Source organism: Hibiscus syriacus, unplaced genomic scaffold (assembly GCF_006381635.1).
Source record: "Hibiscus syriacus cultivar Baekdansim isolate YM2019G1 unplaced genomic scaffold, ASM638163v2 tig00109924_pilon, whole genome shotgun sequence".
NCBI lineage: Eukaryota > Viridiplantae > Streptophyta > Magnoliopsida > Malvales > Malvaceae > Hibiscus > Hibiscus syriacus.
This window is the reverse complement of record NW_024062530.1, coordinates 479,716-500,008: the sequence shown is the minus strand read 5'-3', so window position 1 is coordinate 500,008 and position 20,293 is coordinate 479,716. Positions and strand designations below refer to the sequence as shown.

The window sequence follows — 20,293 nt, the reverse complement described above, 5'->3', positions numbered from 1 at the left end:
TAGTAATCTACACGCTTTTCCTATATAACTCTTCCCACTCGGTGGAATATTCTCTCATAACCATTAACATATAATGAAAAGGTGAAAAACTCTTCAAAAATTCGAATAATAGGTAGATTAAGATAAACATATTTGAGTACTACGGTAAACAAACTATAGCTGGATTTAACTACTGAAAGACTGATGATAAACGTAAATCAAAGTCAAACATCGTGAGAAAATTATCTACATGTTGTGTCAAATATGTTTTTAAAAACAAATAAGTATCATAAATTTCTAGTTTAAGTCGCTAATCATACCTAATATGGTGTTACCATATATTAATCATCCAAAAAACTATTGAACCTCAATTAGTAATATTTGTTTATTTAGCAACTGTTTACTTTCATTTCCCATAATATCATAAAAAGTCTGCCTCATGGAACAATTCAAACAGACCTAAAACGACGGAAGTTTTAGTTTGAAATGCTCTCTAATTGTGTTTAAAACGCAGAAATTGTAGAAATGGAATCATAATCTAAGGTGAGATAATACTGGAACATTGAGACTAATTCTTCTTGCTTATAGTGATGGAAGGTATCATATTCACGTAAAGTTGTTAGATTTTCTGGTTTCAGTGGGTAGAAAATAAGATCCTCTTCTTCCAACGAGATCTGTAGGTTTTTGGATTTTATCAATACTCATGTCTAATGTATATTTATCGTGTATACTTCTCAAAGCTTGAAGATTATAACATTGAGATGATTCAATATTTGTTTAAACTAAAATGATTTCAGGACTCAGTTGGAGAAGTCTTACGTGCGACAATTTAATATAGATTTGTCATTATTTTTTAATAAAATCGGTAAAAATTATTAGAAATATTATTATTTCTATATATTTTTTTTATTATTGGACGATTTATCAAATTTAATAATATATTTGATAAAAAAATAACATTTAAAATAATTTTTTAACAATTTTATTAAAAAATAATAATAAAATCATTTAATCATACATTAAGATTATCGTACGGTAGACAAAAGCCGTCAGCTCCGGAATTAGAAAATCAAGGGTCAAACAAAGCAATGGCTGCTCCACTAAATATCTAACTCACACGTGTTTACTCGACCAGATAGACACTGAGATTCACTCAATGTCCGTATCAGGCGAACAAACAGCGAAGGTAAACATAGCAGGCCGCAGCAGCACTCAATTTGTTCACCCGTAAGCTGCTTTTTTAACACGTGTCCCTCCCAACGGCTAGTTTTTAGATTAACCGCCAAAGGCAGCAATATTAAATTTCATTCCATCTCCGACACGCACGAGAGAGCGAAATAAATAAATAAAAAGGAAACATATTTATCATTTTAAAAACAAAATTGCAATTATCGAGTATTTCTAGATTTGAAAAAAAGCCTAAATATTCTCTCATTTTAAATATCAAATGCCCTTTTATCGGAAGTTTACATTTTAAGAGCGAGTTGGCAGCACAAAGGAGGAGTAATATTCGCTCAATTTTCAGGGTTTTATCTCATCTCTACGTCTAAAACAAAATCTAGCCTTGGAAGTCTGTATTTGAATTTGATAGATTCTGGACAATGGTTTGGGCAGAGTATATCGTTCGTATTCACTGAACTTGAAACGCGGAGTAATTGAGGAGGAAGAGTCACGGTTAGGGTTGGTTAGATGTACGCTTGGATTAGGGAGGAAAAGGGTTGGGATTTCAAATGAGATGGAGGAAATCACGCCTGCTACCAAAGCTCCATTGATGAAAAGGCAATGCAGCGAGAGGATTGTTTTGATGCTGACGGCTGATGATTGCCATGAAAAATCTGCTCTCGAATCACTACCTCAAGATGTTCTTGTAAGAACTAAAACAAACCCAAAGCTTCGTTTCTTTCATTACTTCCTATTTTTGGATTCCGAGTTGTTATTGATGAGAATTATTTTTGTTTTTTTTTCTTCCTTTTTGCAGATTAGGATTATTTGTGGTGTCGAACATGAAGATTTGAAGCAACTTTTTAATGTTTCTAAATCAATCAGCGAAGCTGTGAGAATCGGAAACAGTTTAATTTGGATGTTTCATTTCTTGATTAACACTATTTAGTCTGATTTTGACTCTAATTTTTTCTTGCTCAGACTGTGATTGCAAAGCAGTCTCATTTTGCTTATAGCACACCAAGAAAGGTGAAAGCTTTTCGAACATCCATAGACTTGGAGGAATCAAGTGAATTGGAGGACATTGAAGCTCCAAATGCACCAAAGCAACGGAGGTCTCATACGTCCATCAACAGGAAGAAACTTGCTGATATTTCAGTGGCACTATTTGCTTGACACGGAGGAGATTGTAGATATAGCTTGTAGAAGCAGAGCAGTAGTTGTTGTATATTAAAAAGGGGTGATCTTTGTCCATGGTAACATCTTGACAAGCAATTTCTTCAAATGTTTCGTTGAAGATATGGTTGTTTGTATCTTATGTACACGAAGAAAGAAAGAAAAAAAGAAAGAGAAAATCCAGATTCGGGTGTTATTGTTTTGAAGGGCTATCTTTATCCCTTCTCATGTGATAAAGTTGAGATTGGAATGGACATGTTTTCCAATAATATCATAAATTTAGATATTTCCTCCTCCACAACTTCTCTACTTCCGTTAAAGTCATTCTTATTTTGATTTCTTTACTAGATTATATGGATGAATCTTGAACCCTAAAACTCAATTATCATCTTCCGAAAGATCAACTTTGTTTTTTGCTCGGTGAGTTTTAGTTCTGAAGTAATTTTGTAACGATGGTTGAAGCTGAATCGAGGATGAAATTTCATGCTTTTAGATCTAAAGTTACAAAGATGCAGATTCCTTTGAGGTTTAATAAATTAGAAATACTTTGCAATGAACGATAAATCTATTGTGCTTGTGATTTATGGACAGACCATAAATATAGGAACTGATTAGTGATGGGAAACGTATTTCCAAATCTTGTTCCACTCTTGAAGAGTCGGAAATCCATTGAAATTTTGTAATTTAAGAAATCCAGTTGATGTTAAGTCACCTTGACTTTTGTATCAAAACTAAATTGATTTTAAAATTTAATCAGACTATCAGCTCTAAAAAACAAATGCCTGTTAACTGTTGATCAAAGTTTTAGCTGTCTCGTTGCCTAGTATATTCCTTTCATCTGATAAATTAGTTCTTTGCATTAGAGTGGTAATCACCGTTACCAACAGATTCTTTTGTGATAGCTTTACCATATTCTTGTTGTCCATACTTTTTCCCTTTCACCCATTCACTAGCTGCAATAGAAAAACCCTAAGCTACCACACATCTCCACAGATTGATGGCCATTCAAGTAACTCAAAAAATGGAATAGCATTGATAAAACAGACAAATCAACAATAAGTTACGTATTTATTCCCTCTTAAAGTAAGATCGTGCATTTTCTTTATGAACAGACAATTTTACTTAATGGATTAACATATTTAGAATCCACCATTAATGTTGGTCTGCAAAGCGACATTTTACTTGGTTTTGGATGACGAAACCAAAGGTTGAAGAAGTACTAGGCTTGTTGAGTGATTCATATCTGCAAAACTTTTAAAAGTTTACCTCCACCATAAATTCTCACTTGGATCCTTCAATTATTTCTAAATTCTCATTTGGATCTTTTCTTGATTGATCGGTATTGACTTAAACATAATTGAATATGTACCACAACAAAAGGCTCAGAGAGACCCATGGAGAGGATATTATTAACTCTCAGTGGAGGACGGAGATTTTCCTCAACAGGAAAACATATTGGGTTAATGTGTTTGTGTGAAGATTAGAGAAGAAACTGCACGTGAAACAAATAATATAATCATGGTTCAGTTGTCTGCAAGTAGAAATGATTAGATAACACTAAGCCAATGACTAACGTTAATTTTGTTATACGGATAAATATAGAGCAAATGTATATTTTTTCTATATTCATAACTATAACAAAAGAAGGAAGATCGATGTAGTATCATATACAACTTAAAAGATCACGCCATTGATTTGAAAAAGCTTTTTGTTGTTAGTTCTGATTCAAGTGTTGATCAGTCTCTGCCTCTACTCTATTTTATCAACACCGTGGGATTTAGGATTTATTATTAAATAGGATAAGCATGATAATCCCAAATCTTGAACAAATACACAGCCTTAAATTTTTTTTCTTTCATTTCCTTTTCATAAAGAAGAATAAACACTTAGAACATTAAAGATTAGCCATTAGACTAACGACAATTCATTAATATTCTTTCAAAAACTCTCATCACCTTCTCGCTCAACACTCGTCCTCAAATCCACATCATCTTCATCCATCTTCCTCTCCTCGTTTTTCCAACCACCGTCTCCTTTATCTTCTGTCCCGTCCCCTTCGCCGCATCCCAAGCTCCCCGTGCCGTCTACTTTTCCCTCTCTCCCACACTAGGCATGGTCTCCCGACGCCTTATCGGCAACCGTACCGGCAACCTCCTCGGTCTTCTCCATCACACGTTGCGCTCCCTCCTTCCATTCGTACGCAGTTTGCTAAGCCTTCTCGGTGCCTTCCTTCGCCTTATCTCTCGCGTTTTGGCCACTCTCCTTGGAATCCTGCGCGTATAGTTAGCTTTCTGTCTCATCGTCTCGTTGGCGCTTCGAGCAGTCCGTCGCTCTGTCCGTCATTTCTTTCGCTTGTCAGCCGCCATTCCGGCGGCTCCTTTCGTTTTTCTCCTTGGCGTCGTGCGTAGTCTCATCGGATGAGTATCCACCCTGTAGGCGAACTCAGCTTTGGGGTTTGCACTTTCATATGCATCTCTACCCTGAAATATAATCAAGCCATGAAAATCATCATTTAAAAAACTCCATAAACAATCGCCTTAAGCTTACCTAATCAATTCTTCTTAACAATTAGTAACGCAAAAGAATCTTACCTCGGGGCGTTTCGAGGCGGCGGTGGAGAAGCAGAGTCGTGAGACATTGGTGGAGGGTCGAAGAGAAAGGGTTTTAGGGAAGGTTTTCGAAAGCTGGAACATGGCGGTCTTAGCTATCAACGAGGCAACAATTGTTGAAGATCTTTAAGTCTCTCCTTGCAAGTGTTTTAGCGTTAATACCACGTGCTTGACACGTATAGTCTTTAGGGTCATAGTGGGTTCAACAAGTCAACACATGTTTTATCTTATATTAATTTATAATAGCTAGTGATTACATAATTATTCATGATATATTATTTGATTAATTAATTTAATAAATAATAAACGTAATCTATATCATTTATCACTTATTAACTTAATTTAACTCATGAATATAATATTTTTACCCTAGCCGCTCTCCCCGTCTTTTTTTTTCTTTAGAGCTTACATCGTTTTATCTAAATTAGATCATTTTTTTTATTTTGTTTAATATTAATTGCTGATCACCGATTTTATCTTCTTTATTTCTCTTTTAATTTTTAACAAAAACTATTCTATTTGCGTGACACATTTTTTTTCTTTGTAACATATTTTTATTTTATTTTTATAGCACGATTTTCGTCTTCTTTCTCAAACGTTTGACCGTTCTTTTTATTTTATATTTTTCATGTTTTGATTTGATGATGTCACGACTGATCAAGTTGACACTTATTTATAATATTGTTGATTTTATTTGCTATTATCCATTGAATTGAATTTGGATACTCGATTTTACATTGGTGAATAGTTTCTCACGACGCTCGATTCTGATTTACGATTCTCAGTGTTTTTTCAATAGTTTATATTTTTCATTTATCGATACAATCAGATTTGTTCATATCTATTTTTTATTCGAGTCTTTTGGTTAGGTTTTTAATATTTTTCATGTTTTGTCTTAATTAGATCTAAAGTGCATAGTTTTAATGTTTTAGGAAAATATTCAAATTATATATTTATTTTACGATAATAGTTGTAAACACTTATTGTAATTTTATATTTTTATTTTTCAATAAGACAATATTAAAAAAAAATCATGAATATAATTTTTTATTTTTATAATCATTTAAATTATTATTAATAATAACATGAGTAATATATGATATCATTTTTAAATGGTAAACTAAATGATTGATCACTTATGTTTATTTTGTATACTTTTCCTTATTGAATTTTAAAAACATAATATTTAATCACTTTTGTTTTTATTTAATTAAGATGTGATCACTGAAAGTTAATTGTCGTTAGAACTTTAAAAGATTGCTGACGTGATAGGTAAACTACACAAATGAACACTAATGTTTGAGTAACTTCTTTCATTCCCCACTAAAGTTTCAAAAATAACTATTTGGTCACTAAAACATCAAATAGGTCATTAAACAATGATTTTGTATCTAATTTACCTCAAAAGCATTTTAATTTTTCAATATATATATATATATATATATATATATACTTTTTAAATTTTAAAAATAAAACTTAGAAATGAACTTTTTTGACATGAAGCAATTGAATATAGCGAATGATAAACTAAAAATTAGATATAAAATGTTCAAGGACCTATTTGATGTTTTAGTGATCAATTTGTTATATTGAAACTTCAATATGGAAAACAAAAATTTACTCAAAAATTAGTGACCATTGGTGTAGTTTACCCTTTTTAATTTTATAAATTCAATGTGACACATCAATAAGTAAAAAGTCTAATGATAATTAATCTTTAGTGACTACATCTTAACTAAATTAAAACTAAAGTGACAAAATCTTAATTAAATAAAAACGGAGACAACAAATTTTATGCTTTTTGAATTCAATTATAGTTTAGCCTTTTTAAAATTAAAATTAATATTACAGTAAAAAAGTAAAAGTTAATAAAAATTAATTAAATGGTTTAATTATGCCTTTACTCTCAGTATTCTATAGATTTTAAAATTTTAGTCTATCTATTTTTATTTCCAAAAATATAGTCCCTCTATTTTCTTATTTCAAAATCCAAGTTTTTTTAATAGTATGAAGTGATTACAAGAAAATAGTATATGTTCAAAATCTTTCATAATCATTGACAATGCATACATCCTATAAACATAGTTGTTGTAACTTAAAAACCTATAGAGAAAACAAGAATCTTTATTATTAAAATCACTTAATTAATGAATTAAAGTTTAATTAAATCTAATTAATTACATTGTTAATAAATTTCGATAAATTTGGTATGTGGAGTTTTAATATTCAAAGGTTTGATTTAAATTTAGTCGAATTGACAACACACTTCACATGTTTGAATTTAATATAGATCACTAGGCTCTAGCTTTTAAACAAGTAGGAAGACTAAATTTCAAGAAGTAAAGGACTAAAATGAAAAAGAAAAAAACTTAACAATAAAAAGAGAGGTAAGTGTGTCCCACATCGCCCACTCCCTTCATTAAGATCCAGTAATGGGAGAACATGTCAAGATGTTGCCTACATTAAAATCGTTGACTTTGTCCCCATTGGAATGGTGACTGAAATATCCCATACTTGTATTAAATATCACATTGATAGGTAACATATACTTGAAGGACTAAATATCCCAACACTCTCCTGTTAAAAAGAAATCAACAGGTGGTCACCCCACCTTAACCCCAAAACAATGTTGAAGCCCAACGTTCACCACTTCCAAAACTCTACTCCTTCACAAGCCATTCATCCATGGAAGTGGTCTGCCTTAGCTTCCTCCTCCCCTAACTCTCGTCTCTCTTTCGACAAAACTGGCAAAGCCGTCGCTTTAGCTCTTTCTCGACCAGAATTAAAGCAACAACAACGATACCAACGAACTACCTCTTCGTGTAAAGGCCACCGTCAATGTTAAAGAAACCGTCGGCGATTTCATCACTCATATCGGACTCGACCGAGGGCTCGATGATATACAAGATTTGTTCGGTAAATCTATTATGTTGGAGCTTGTTAGCATGAAGCTGGATCCGAGTAAGTCTAACGTCTGAACTCTGAAGTTATTAATAAAAGCCATGCATTTGGAAGCATGAATGAACATTTGATAATTTATAACTCGCACGATATGATTGATACGAACCAAAATATGATACACGAACACAATACTAACTGTGACTAGTATACAAACATTATAAAGCTTTGCTAAGCTTTCTCTCTATCTTGTGTTTTTTCCTTCTTATTACATTAGACTAAAAGCTAAAGACATATTATATATAGGAGTAGTAACGGACTAAACAAATCTTATTATAATTTTACCCGTCATTCTCTAGGTGCTTTATCTTCAATTTTTTTTATTACTATCTTAATTGCTAAGCATCCTTGGTTGCTGCCAATCATAAAAATCTCACTTCAAACAATTTTGCTTTAGGTGCTAATCCTTGTTGCTGCTGCGTCAAGATCTTCTGTTGCTTCATTTAATTTTTGCTGCTGCTGCCATTGTTTATGGCTTGAGCTGTTGCCATTTCTTACTTGCTGATTAAATTTTTGCTGTTAGAGAACCTTTACTGCTGCCACACAATTTGATATCCAATTGCCACATGTTAGTAATTCTTGCCACCATAAACTGTTGCCATATATAGTACTTAATGAATTCCAGCTTTGACAACATCCAAAATCAAGAAATCAGGTTTGATTTAACATTACGTAGGAGATTAATCAGAATTTGATTATGTATGCAGCGACTGGATTAGAAAAGGAGACGATAAAGCATTTGCACATCGAGTGGGTCACAATGGTGATGATAAAAGTATGAGCCAAGTTTCGAGTCGGAGGAGAATTCAGAGAGATCGGAGCAGTGTTTGTGGATAACGAGCACCATCGAGAGATGTACGTCGATGAATCGACGGCTTCCCTAATGACCGGTTAAGGTGAAATGTGCTTCTTGGATTCACTCCAAGTTTGAGAATCCTGAGAAGCGAGTCTTCTTTGTAAACAAGGTCATTCTCGTAGAGTTGGATCGTTAAAATATTAATCATACAAAAAATACGAAATCATATAATAAACTATCTAATTATGGTGAAACAGTCGTATTTACCATCAAAGATTCCAAATGGACTGAAGAGCCTAAGAGAAAAGAACTGGTGAGTTTGCGGGGCAATGGCACTGGAGAGCTCAAACGTTCCGAAAGGATATATGATACGACTTTATAATGATTTGGGAGACCCTGATCACAATCCGGTGCTTAAAAGATCCTTCTTGGGGGGACGGAATTCCCTACCCTCGACGATGTAGAACCGGGAGACCCCGATGTGGAACAGGTATGACCATGTACCAATGTTAAGGATGAGTATTCGATCGAATTATGTTACTCTTGTACCCATGCTTATGCTGCTGATATATCAAGGGTGTTGATGCAGATCCACTATCAGAGAAAAGGGGAGGTCATTTCTACGCGCCGAGAGATGAATGCTTCTCAGAGATAATGCAGCTAACGTTTTCAGCAAAGACTGTATCTCATTGATGCATTGCTTGATAACGACCGTCGAGAACAACGATCGCCGACCTGGTGCGGCGTTTCCACACATTGCTGCTGTAGATCGCTTTTCAGCGACGGAATCAACTTGCCTCCCCTCAAGGAACAAGGGGTTTGGAATACTGTCCTTCCGAGACTTTCACGGCTATGACCAGGGGCGAAGATGCTGCGGTTCGAGGCCCCTGATACCATGGCTAGTAAGAACTCTCACCCTTCTACTCCGTTTTTTGGACTGCAATTGATCATAATAGTAGTTGTATTTCGTATTTGCAGGGGACAAATCTTTTGTTTAGGGATGAGGAGTTTGCTCGGCAAACACTTTCTGGTCTAAATCCGATAGCATTCGAGTCACAGTATGATCGGTAAACATTATATGTAACATTCAGACACATTGATTAAATATCACCTAATTTTCCTCCATAAAAGCATCTGATTGCTCATTATTGCAGGAATGGCCATTGAAGAGCAAACTGGATCCTAAGATCTATGGCCCGGCAGAATCTGCAATCACCGAAGAAATGATCAACCGAGAGATCGGAGGTGTCACGCGGCAGAGCAGGTGCAGGACAAGGCTCTTATAAGAACATTACAACAACTCTCCATTACCATACATCATGAACTAATTTGTATGTACAAATTTCGTATCGTGCAGGCATTGAAACGAAAAAGGTTGTTCATACTAGATTACCACGACTTATATTTACCATATGTCAAGAAAGTCCGTGAGCTTAACAGCACGACGTTGTATGGACCGCGAACACTGTTTTTCTTAAACTCTAATGACACGTTGAGGCTGTTTGCCATCGAGTTAACTCGACCACCAATGGATGGGAAGCCGCACTGGAAGCAAGTGTATGCACCTTCCTGGGATTCAACGGCGTGTTGGCTCTGGCGGCTAGCAAAAGTTCATGTCCTCGCTCACGATGCGGGCTATCATCAACTTGTTACATGGTAGGTGTATTTTCTTTTCTTTGAATGTCATCTCTCGTATATGCCACTGAATTGCATGCCCTTTGATGTCTCTGTTTGCAGGTTAAGGACTCATTGTGTTACCGAGCCTTATATTATCGCAACCAAGGGGCAATCAGTGTTATGCACTCAAAATATAGGCTGTTACATCCTCATTTCCAGTACACGATAGAGATTAACGCTCTAGCTCGAGAATCACTGATTAATGCTGATGGGACTATATAGAACACGTTCTCGCCCGGCAAGTACTCAATGAGCTTTGTGCCAATGATGGTCTACTTATTTGGGATGCTCTGGAACAATGGTTTGGCTTATGTCGACCATACTATCCAAATGCGAATCTCGTGGAGTCCGATAACGAGCTTCAAGAATGGTGGAACGAAATCCGTACCGTCGGTCACGGTGACAAAAAGGATCAACCATGGTGGCCTGCTCTAACACCCCACAAGACTTATTAGAATCATCAAACTATTATCTGGGTCACTTCGGGACACCACGCAGCCGTGAACTTCGGCCAATACACATATGCAGGCTACTTTCCTAATAAATCTACCATTGCTCGAACCAAAATGCCGACCGAGAACCCTTCGGACGAAGATTGGAAGTGTTCGTGGAGATCCGGAAGCCGCACTACTCCGATGCTTCCCTTCTCGAATGCAGCGACGAAAGTGATGGCGGTTTTGGATGTATTATCGAATCATTCGCCAGACGAGGAGTACTTGGGAGAAGAAATGGAGCCATCATGGGGCAAAGATCCGGTTATAATGCAGCATTCGAAAAACTTAATGGGAGATTGAAAAGAGATCGAAGGGATCATTGATGAAAGAAACACAAACAGCAATATGAGAAACAGAAATGGAGCTGGGATTATACCGAATGATCTCTTGAAGCCATTTTCTGGGCCTGGTATTACAGGGAAAGGAGTTCCCTGCAGCATATCAATATGAAAATGTCATCGTTCATTAAGACACTAATAAAGTAGATGTAATCCTATCCACTTAATTTATATATTCTTTATTTAGATTATTTAATCAAATTAATAAAGAATTACTCTGTTAAAAAAATGAAACATAAGTCTAATATAACTGGTATAATAATACTTTGTCTCAAAATTTATATATTCTTTAATTTTATCCTAATTCAAATTAATATTCTTTATACACATAAAAACAATAATTTTTTTTTTCTTTAACCAGATGGTGACATGTGTCACCACCTTATTGGAAGATAAATAAATTAGATTAAATAAATTAAAATTTAAAAATATCCTCCAATCATTTAATGACACATCATCATCTAATTAAATGTTAAATTTATTTAATTGAGTTAAAATGATGACTAAATTGATAAAATGTATAAATATTGAGGTCAAAATATAATTAAGCCAATTTTATTAACTGACATGTCACCACCTCCGTTAAAAATTAACGGCCAATGGCTTGATTGAAGCATTTAAATAATTGGGTAGTGGTGATCTGATTGATCAAATTGAAACGTTGGTGGTCAAAATGATTTTTGACCATAAGTTGGTGGTCCCCTTGTAGTTTACCCTTATTATATACTATGTAAATGTTATTATTTTATAATATTTAACGATTAGTAATTTATTTGTAATGATATTTTTATCGAGGGAGCTGAAGTTAATTTTACCCAAATGATATGATGAACCGTCGCTACATTACATCCTTTAAGACACTATTCATTCTCAAAGGGGATAACAATCAGTTTCTCGTCACTCTTTTACGCTTAAACACTAATCTATGGCAGCAACCACAGCAGCAGTAGCCCCAGCTCTCTCCCATCTCCTTTCGTTCCCCAAATCATTCCATTTCCTCCCTCTTCCCCAAATCCACCAAACCCTTTTTTCTCTCCGCCTCATTCCCCTCCCTTTCCGTTTCTCTCGCACCACCACAGGCCAAAGCCTCAGACATCGACACCGCCTTCTTCGACGACCTCGACCCTGAAGAGGAAGTCGTCTTCGACCCACCAACACCTCCTGAAGGTTTCACTCCACCGCCACCTTTCGACGATGGCCCTGAGGAAACAGAGGACGAAATCGCCGCCGCCTACGAGGAGCTCTACGGCCCTGCCTACAGTGGAATCTCTGTTTGGGAAATGATGTTTCCGTTATGGATTCCAAAGTCAAAAAAACGAGTGCGTTCGGGAAAGTTAAGAAAGATAAAGTGAAGGATGGTTTGAGGAACGAGTGGTTCAAGTTAGGCGAGTTACTAAAGTGGTTAAAGGAGGGAAGCAATTGCATTTTAGGGCAATTGTTGTGGTCGGCGATAAGCAGGGGCAAGTCGGTGTGGCGTTGGTAAAGCTAAGGAAGTCATCGGTGCTGTTCAGAAATCGGCTGTAAATGCTAGGAGGAATATTGTTACTATTCCTATGACGAAGTACTTGACTTTCCCACATCGGTAAGGAGTTCAAGTCCCTCTTTTGGTCAATTAGGGAAAAAAGCTGTTTCTTTTAGCATGCTTCAATGGGTGTTTTGTTGAAACTGTAAATGTTTTGTCTTGGTGCATAGCAAAGACTTCATTTTTTTGTGTTCAATTGATTTTTGCTAAGTAATGTCATTGATAAGAGGTTTCTTGCTGAACTTGATTTAGATTTTAGCCTGTTTATGTCTACCATTGCATTCGAATGTCTGACTGTGCTCGTTGCCTGTAAGGCAATGCTTAACGTAGGGCTTTTGCCATCCCATAGTTGTAAAATAGTAAAGAAGGCATTCTAACATGCGGTTTCACTGATGTCATTGGTAAGTGACTGCCAGGTCTGAGGGTGATTATGGGCAGCAACGGTGATGCTTAGACCTGCTGCTCCTGGTACCGGAGTGATCGCAGGAGGTGTGCGAATTGTTCTTGAAATGGCAGGTGTTGAAAACGCGTTGGGGAAGCAACTTGGAAGTAAAAATGCTCTTAACAATGCCAGAGCTACGATTGTTGCAGTGCAGAAAATGAAGCAGTTCCGTGAGGTTGCTCAAGAACGAGGGATTCCGATGGAAGAGCTATGGAAGTGATGGCCCTGGAATCAGCTCCACCATTTACCATCATCCTTTGGCAACTAGATTCTCTAGACGAGGCTTTGGAGTTGACCGGTAACAGGATCTAAACATTTCTTTTGTTGATTATAATTGATACTGAGCACTTGTATTAGAAAATTTCTTTTTCATATTCATATGTTCTTGGATGTGTGTCAAACACTCAAACCCAATTGTTTGAAACTAGTCACCTTTGCAAGTTTATGATTGTAGTCTGCAAAATACTTTACATTTTACCATGAATGTAATGACTGCTTCTGGCACATCCCTATCATTCATCTCCGGCATTCTTCCAATGGTTAGGCTGCCATCACCTGGCTTTTCGATTTCAGCACTAAGAGCATCACGTAGGTGTGTTATTAACCAATAAACCTGGCGAACTGCAATTGCAACGACTTCTGTCCCTTCACCATTATAGGACTTCACACCCTCAGCTCTGAAATGTAAGCAGCTGCATGCATTGAATTTTTGTACTTAACACCTCCGCTGGTCATCATCATTCTTCTGCACTCCGTGTCGAACGAAACAGAACATCTACCCACACACCAGCCTAGAACAATTCCTGCCAAAATCAAAACCATATCATTTAGGAAATGGCATTTTGAAAGCTTTAGATATCGGTATCTCATATATTCAACCGACCTGTAATGGGGCAACAAAAATGGTCGCCAAGGATTTAAAAGTGAATCTGCAGCACTCTTAACGCCCTGTTCGGAATCGTAACAGTAAATCCATGGTAGAATCCAACAATGTCATCTAATTTCAGAGTTTTCTACATAGATATGCTAAATCATTAAACTGCCTTTGCCAATGTTATTGCTTTTGACATCGTTCCCCAAGCGTGTTCCAGTGTAAAATAACCGGTAGATAAGAAAATGATTTCCTGTTGAAGAATGCGAGTCCATCGATATCTTCACGACTGAAAACATAATTTATGACGCAGTTATGACCTGCAACACCGAAAGGTTCAATGGTTTAAATGGCACAAATCTAACTCTTCAGAGTAGGACAGCAATGGAAGTTGCCTTTGATAAAAAAAAAATGATATGGTAAATACAGCGTTACCTCTCCAAAGGAAAATAAGCCTTCGTTTCTGATTGTTGTCGAGAAGCATTCGAACATTTGGTTATTGTTTGGACATCCGACCTGACTTGATCAACTCATTCTGGTTCTGCATCAAGAGCTTCACTCGGTCAATCGGAGCACTCGCAATCTTCATAAATGCTGTATAGCCAACTCTTTTAGAACTGAAACTTCATTGTTCTCTTGTGGGGCTCCTATAAAGGCTGGTGGTGAAGTTTTTACACAGCCGATTCGCTGCGCTGGATTACTCAAGGAATAGGGCTTTGCAAGGTCCGTGTCACCGAGGCATCACCTCAAATACTTTCCGTTATCGAAGTAATGTAGTTAAAATTCCTGACTGAGAAGTCAGGTTACCATTGTATCTTTGAGATATAGGTGGATGTAAAGGCTCATGCTCCATTCTGCAATTCACTCTTGTAGCCTGCAATGAAACAACCAAACAATATGATATAAAAACACAGGACATCAAGAAATCAATGGTGCCTCCATGACATCAAGAAACCAAGCCAACAATAAGTTGAAGAACGGAGGAAAGTAATTTAGAAGCTACATACTCTGTTTCGTTTCTTGAAGGAAAAGAAAATAAAAGAAAAGAAAAGAGAGGAAAGGAAAGGAAAATAAAAGATTACCCAGTTTCTCTTCTCCAGGAAAAAACCTCTGTTGTTGCGGTTGTGGTTGGAGAGGGAAGGTGAAAGCAAAATGGTGTATTTTTCTACTATTTATTGGAGAAGCGGGTGTGGGAAAAGGAAATACCGTTATTATAAAAAATGGCTGTCACTTGTTTCCATATATAATGGGGTAAGGGGAGATAAGATAGTAGGCTACCCCCAACACTAGGTTGAGAGCTCTTTCGTAGGAGACCTCCAAATTATAAAATGCCCTCCATGAAACTGATCTCACAACCTCAAGGTTAAGAACCTTGTGCTCTACCAACTAAGTTAGATGATCATTTCAAATATCATTATTATACTATCCCAATATCGTTATAATACAACGCAGTACCTTTGTAAGTAATTAATACAAGGATCTTTGCCCTTGCACCACAATAAAATGACTTGACTTCACGCCCTCGGTTTTCCATATTTGTGTAATTGCATGCAGTGTACTCTTATACTTAACATCCCCTCCACCCGAGGTCATCATCATCCTTCTGCTCACTGTATCCAATGGGTAACAAGTCATGTACGGAAAATCAGAAATCCAAGTTCTACCATATGCCTCGCAAATCATTGTTCTGCCAAAAAGAAAAACATATCATTTACTGTATATTGACGTGAAAAACAAAGAACATGACGGTCTGGCTTCACCTCCCATGGTGCTCTATATCTCAGTTTCTGCAGATATTCGAATCTATCGGTGCATGAAACATGAAGGTCTGGCTTCACCTCCCGTGGTGCTCTTGCTTCATCAGGAGAAGAAGAGAAACAACAAACTAAGGATAAGGAAGCAAAGGGTGATTCCTAGGGGAAAAAAAGAAGGATGTTTGTACAATGATTAGCTCAAGGCTTCTTCTATTGATCCCTTTTTCTTGTCATTTCCCTTGTAACAATATTGCATCTCAAATTGTACCCTTTTATCATCCATTTTCAACTATAATGATGTCTTCAGTTCGACATGGGAGGACCTTGAGGATTCCCATGACATTCAAAGAGGACAACATCGATTTGAGTATGGCGATGATAAACTGGTTTCATCGACAATGTCTAATGATCATTTGGTAGCAATTGAACCAGAAGTTTTCACTTTATTCAGTATTGGCGGTTAATTCGGTTCGGTTCGTTTTAAATCGACTGGAAAGAAAGAAAATTGCTGTTGAATCTGAATCTTAGCTTAGACTCTGGTCTTTTTGAGACAATTTGGAACAGATCCCAATTATTATTACTGATCCAATTTTTCTCTTCCATTTCTTTTAAAAGCTTGCGTTGCATAGACATTTTTTTTCTCTTGAAAAAAAATAAGAAAATGTCATTTTTAATCGATTCTAAATTTTGAAAGTTAAATTTAAGTAAATACTAATTTTAGATATCATGCGAGTATTTTAATTTTTTTCACGTTTAATCGATTCTTAAATTTAACTTTTAATTATGCACTTAAAGAATAATTTTATAGGTATCCGGTCATGTCTAGATCAAAACGATCGATAGTAACTCTAATTCTTTAAACACAAACAACAATTAAAAGAAAAATTATTTTTGAATCCAAAAATGATTTCGGCAATTTATATTTATTAGGCATGTTTAAGTTCTTAGTACAATAAAACATATAATTAATTATTTTATAAATGTCCAACTGTTAAATATATATTAATAATGATATTACTTTAGGTTGGTATAACAGAGATGTCATATTAATTTGAAAATCCTCATACACAATGACAAGAATGGTATTGATAAATTCAAAATATTGATTGTGGAAAAAGATAACAAGAAAACCCACGTGCATGTATCTCTCAAATTTCATGTACCAATAAACTTAATATATAAAAATTAATTTCTCAATCTTCAAATTAATGTTGAATGTCAACTCGAATCCAATTTTAAAAGCATCTTTAATATATGAACATTTATTGTCAAGTGTTTAGAGTATTTCGAATAGATACCAACCAATATGACGAGTAACCGTTAATAATACTCGAACTGATGATTAATCTAAAAAACCTGATTAATATGATTTTAAATATTCATTAAAATGTTGTAAAATTCGAAACTGTAAAAACATGCGTATGCGACATTAAAAGACACAGCTTGATGCATGCCTACCAATCTATTTCATTCACTCTCACATGAATGTAGTCGGTGTACAAATAAATAACAGATTAGAAAACGAACCTTTGTTTTTTAATTACAATTGTGTCCAGTTGACACTACAAAAGCCAGGTCACAATAAAATTCATGTGAACTTAGGTTTAGGAGCATTGTAAGGGTGCACGGGACCGTGCTTTTGGATCCGATGCAGGAACCTTTTCTTATGATCTTGACATGTCGGACTCGGTACCGAATTCAGGGTTCCGTCTTGATTAAACGCCGAGTCAAACTGCTCCAACACCTTTACTATCTGCCAGAATTCAGGCCTCTTGTCTGCATGCAATGACCAACATTGTTCGATTAAGGCTCGCATGGGAGGCGGACAGTCTCCTGGGACCACGGGTCTCAAATTCTAGGAAAAAAAGGGTATGATATCAGAATTTGCAAATGTATAGATCATACATAAGACCGGAGAAATACGATGGTTGGTATATACGATCCATTGTTGTTTCTAAAATGGTGTTTAGGTTAGCATTGTATTGTTGGATGATAGGGTAGATGGTACCAAGTCAAATGCCTTCCTGGATGGATAGCTTACGATTAAAGCTCAAGCCGCTGCATGTGACCGAGAAACTATACTTCCGAGAATCGGGAAGATGACATAGCTTCCTAGTGGTCTACCATCATGCGGACTAAACAACTCAGTTCATCAACATTATGAATGCAGTCACATGCCATGACTTATGCATCAAGATTACATTCTTCAGCTGACTGAACACGATCTTGGATGTTTTCATAAGCAAAGGAGAATGAGATTAGTGAATATACCTTGTTCACAACTGCAAAAGCAGCTTGGATAGGATTCATATCCTCATACGGGATCATCCCGGCGATCATTTCCCATAAGATCAGTCCAAAGCTGTAAACATCCACCCTCCGTCCATAGGGTTTCCTTTTGATCATCTCAGGTGCCATCCATCGATAAGTCCCCGGGTCATCTCCCAGCAGATCACAATGTGCCTCCTCGCATGCTATACCGAAATCAGCAATTTTCAGGTGGAACTCGTCATCGATAAGGATGTTTCTGGCTTAAGATCACGATGAATGACTCCTTGGGAGTGAATATACTGCATCCCGCGAGCAACTTCGAGAGCAATAGCTATGATTTTTTGCAATGGAAGAGACTTGATCAAGCTTGTGAAAGTATGCCCTTAGTGAACCCTCTGGTAAATATTCAGTTACGACACAATAAACCGGCGGCTTTCTACATGCTGCTACAAACTAGTTATTGGATCGAACCATAAAGTTAGAACCGAAATGGTATGTGCCTGCAAACAAAATACTCAATGCAAGATAATTTAAAGCTATGACCAAAGTGAAAAAGAAATTCAATTACCTTTATAACGTTCCTATGACAGAGCCGGGATAAAAGAGTGACCTCTCTGTTGAACTGTTCTCTAACCGAACAGCCAAATCTCCTTTTTCGGCATCATCTGGTACCCTAATAATCTTAACTGCAACAGCTTCCTCCTTATATATCCCATGGTAAAGCCGGCTATTGGCACCGTGTGCGAACCTAAGCCCGAGAAACAGCTGGGAAAGATCAACAGTGTGTTCATCAGCTGCTCCGACAGAGTTAACCCTTCCACCAGCAGGGTCAAGACACCTGGTCCAAGAACACTCTTTCCAGCCCTTCGACTTATCCGATACTTTGAAAGACCCTGTATTCGAAGGCAATAATGAATTGAATAGTGGCTTTTCAAGGGAATGGCGACTTATCCTTCGCTTATCGGATTCTTTCCTTCGAGGATGTGGAGTTGAGAATCTCCTGCTCTCGGACCTCGCTTCCTTAAATGTATCAGTCAAAACAGTCTGGGGTGAAGGGGAAACAGATCTTTGCTTGTTCGTGATCGGATTCCGCTGGATCAGCGGATCAATGTGATCGGATTTCGGATTCAGAGGTTGTTTCGGTCCTAAAACCCTCTCCTGATTTGTGTCTGGTAGTAGGTTGAGAGGGAAACATAGCGATTTAGAGGACTGGAGTCTATGACAAACTGTGTGAGAAAACTTTGCTCTCCTAATCCATGAATTAGCAGCCTCTTCTGCCATTTTTATCTTCCTTGTATGTTCTCTCCTAAACAATATAAAACAAGCTTAAGAAACCGAGAATTCTTCAAACGAACAATGAAAAAAAGATCAAATTGTGGTTTCATTGAAATCAAGAAACCAATCAAAGCCATGAAGAACCATGAGAAACGAGAATCTGGTTGGCCTTAATCTTTTCTCCATCAGAAAGATGATCACTTGAAACCCAGAAAAATCATCACGACTTGAAAGTTCAGAATACCACCTTCCGTGAATGCCTGGAAAATCCCACACAAGAAATCAAATAAACAAGTCATTCATTGAAAAAACACATGATCATCGCACAGAATAACCGCAGGAAAACATAATTTGCGTCAAAATCAATAAACAAACCACATTACTAACAAAAACCCAGATTCACGCGTGAAAAAATAATGATTAAAATCAGAACATACGATAAGGATTGCCAAAAAAACACATAGAAAAGACAAAGAACTTTACCATGAAGCTAAGAAATGCATGGCTAATCAACGCAAGGTGGCTTTTCTTTTTTTCAAAGTATCAAAACCTTCTTTGTTGTTATAAACCAAAGAGATGATCTTTTGTGGGTGGAAAAAGATCGAAGGAAAACAACAACAACAACAAAGAGAAAAAAAACAAAAAATAGTAAAAAGGAAATTTAAAAAATATATATATAGAATTCACCTGTCAAAATAAACAAGTTTAATAATGTACACGTATCGTATACAGATGTGGCTGCATGACCGTAGATTCCGTGGATTTCAAACAGAACATATATATATATATATAAAGCTGGAGCCCACTAAGGGGAAGTCTGGACCCAAATAAAGAAATTAATGTAAATGGTTATGTCTTAAATTATTCTGATTCAAAGGGTTATTGTAATTGGATTAAAATTGATCTTAGATTATGATTGTAAATGAAACAAGTTTTATGAGGTGAGTTGTTTTTATATTAATTATTTATA

The 20,293-nt window shown here is 36.3% G+C and overlaps 1 protein-coding gene and 3 pseudogenes across 1 annotated transcript; 3 read left to right on the top strand and 1 right to left on the bottom strand.

Annotated features, from left to right (window-relative positions):
* The first annotated feature begins 1,135 nt into the window (after positions 1-1,135).
* On the top strand, positions 1,136-2,322 carry LOC120210418 (F-box protein SKIP27-like). The gene is made up of 4 exons (XM_039209149.1): positions 1,136-1,165; positions 1,571-1,846; positions 1,958-2,032; positions 2,122-2,322. Exons 1-4 carry the CDS (start codon positions 1,136-1,138, stop codon positions 2,314-2,316), a joined length of 576 nt encoding a protein of 191 aa, XP_039065080.1. The 3' UTR covers positions 2,317-2,322.
* A 5,229-nt stretch (positions 2,323-7,551) lies between these two features.
* On the top strand, positions 7,552-11,355 carry LOC120210491 (annotated as a pseudogene).
* Positions 11,356-12,113: 758 nt separating this feature from the next.
* LOC120210490 lies at positions 12,114-13,530 on the top strand (annotated as a pseudogene).
* Positions 13,531-17,224: 3,694 nt separating this feature from the next.
* Positions 17,225-19,963, bottom strand: LOC120210489 (annotated as a pseudogene).
* Positions 19,964-20,293: the final 330 nt, after the last annotated feature.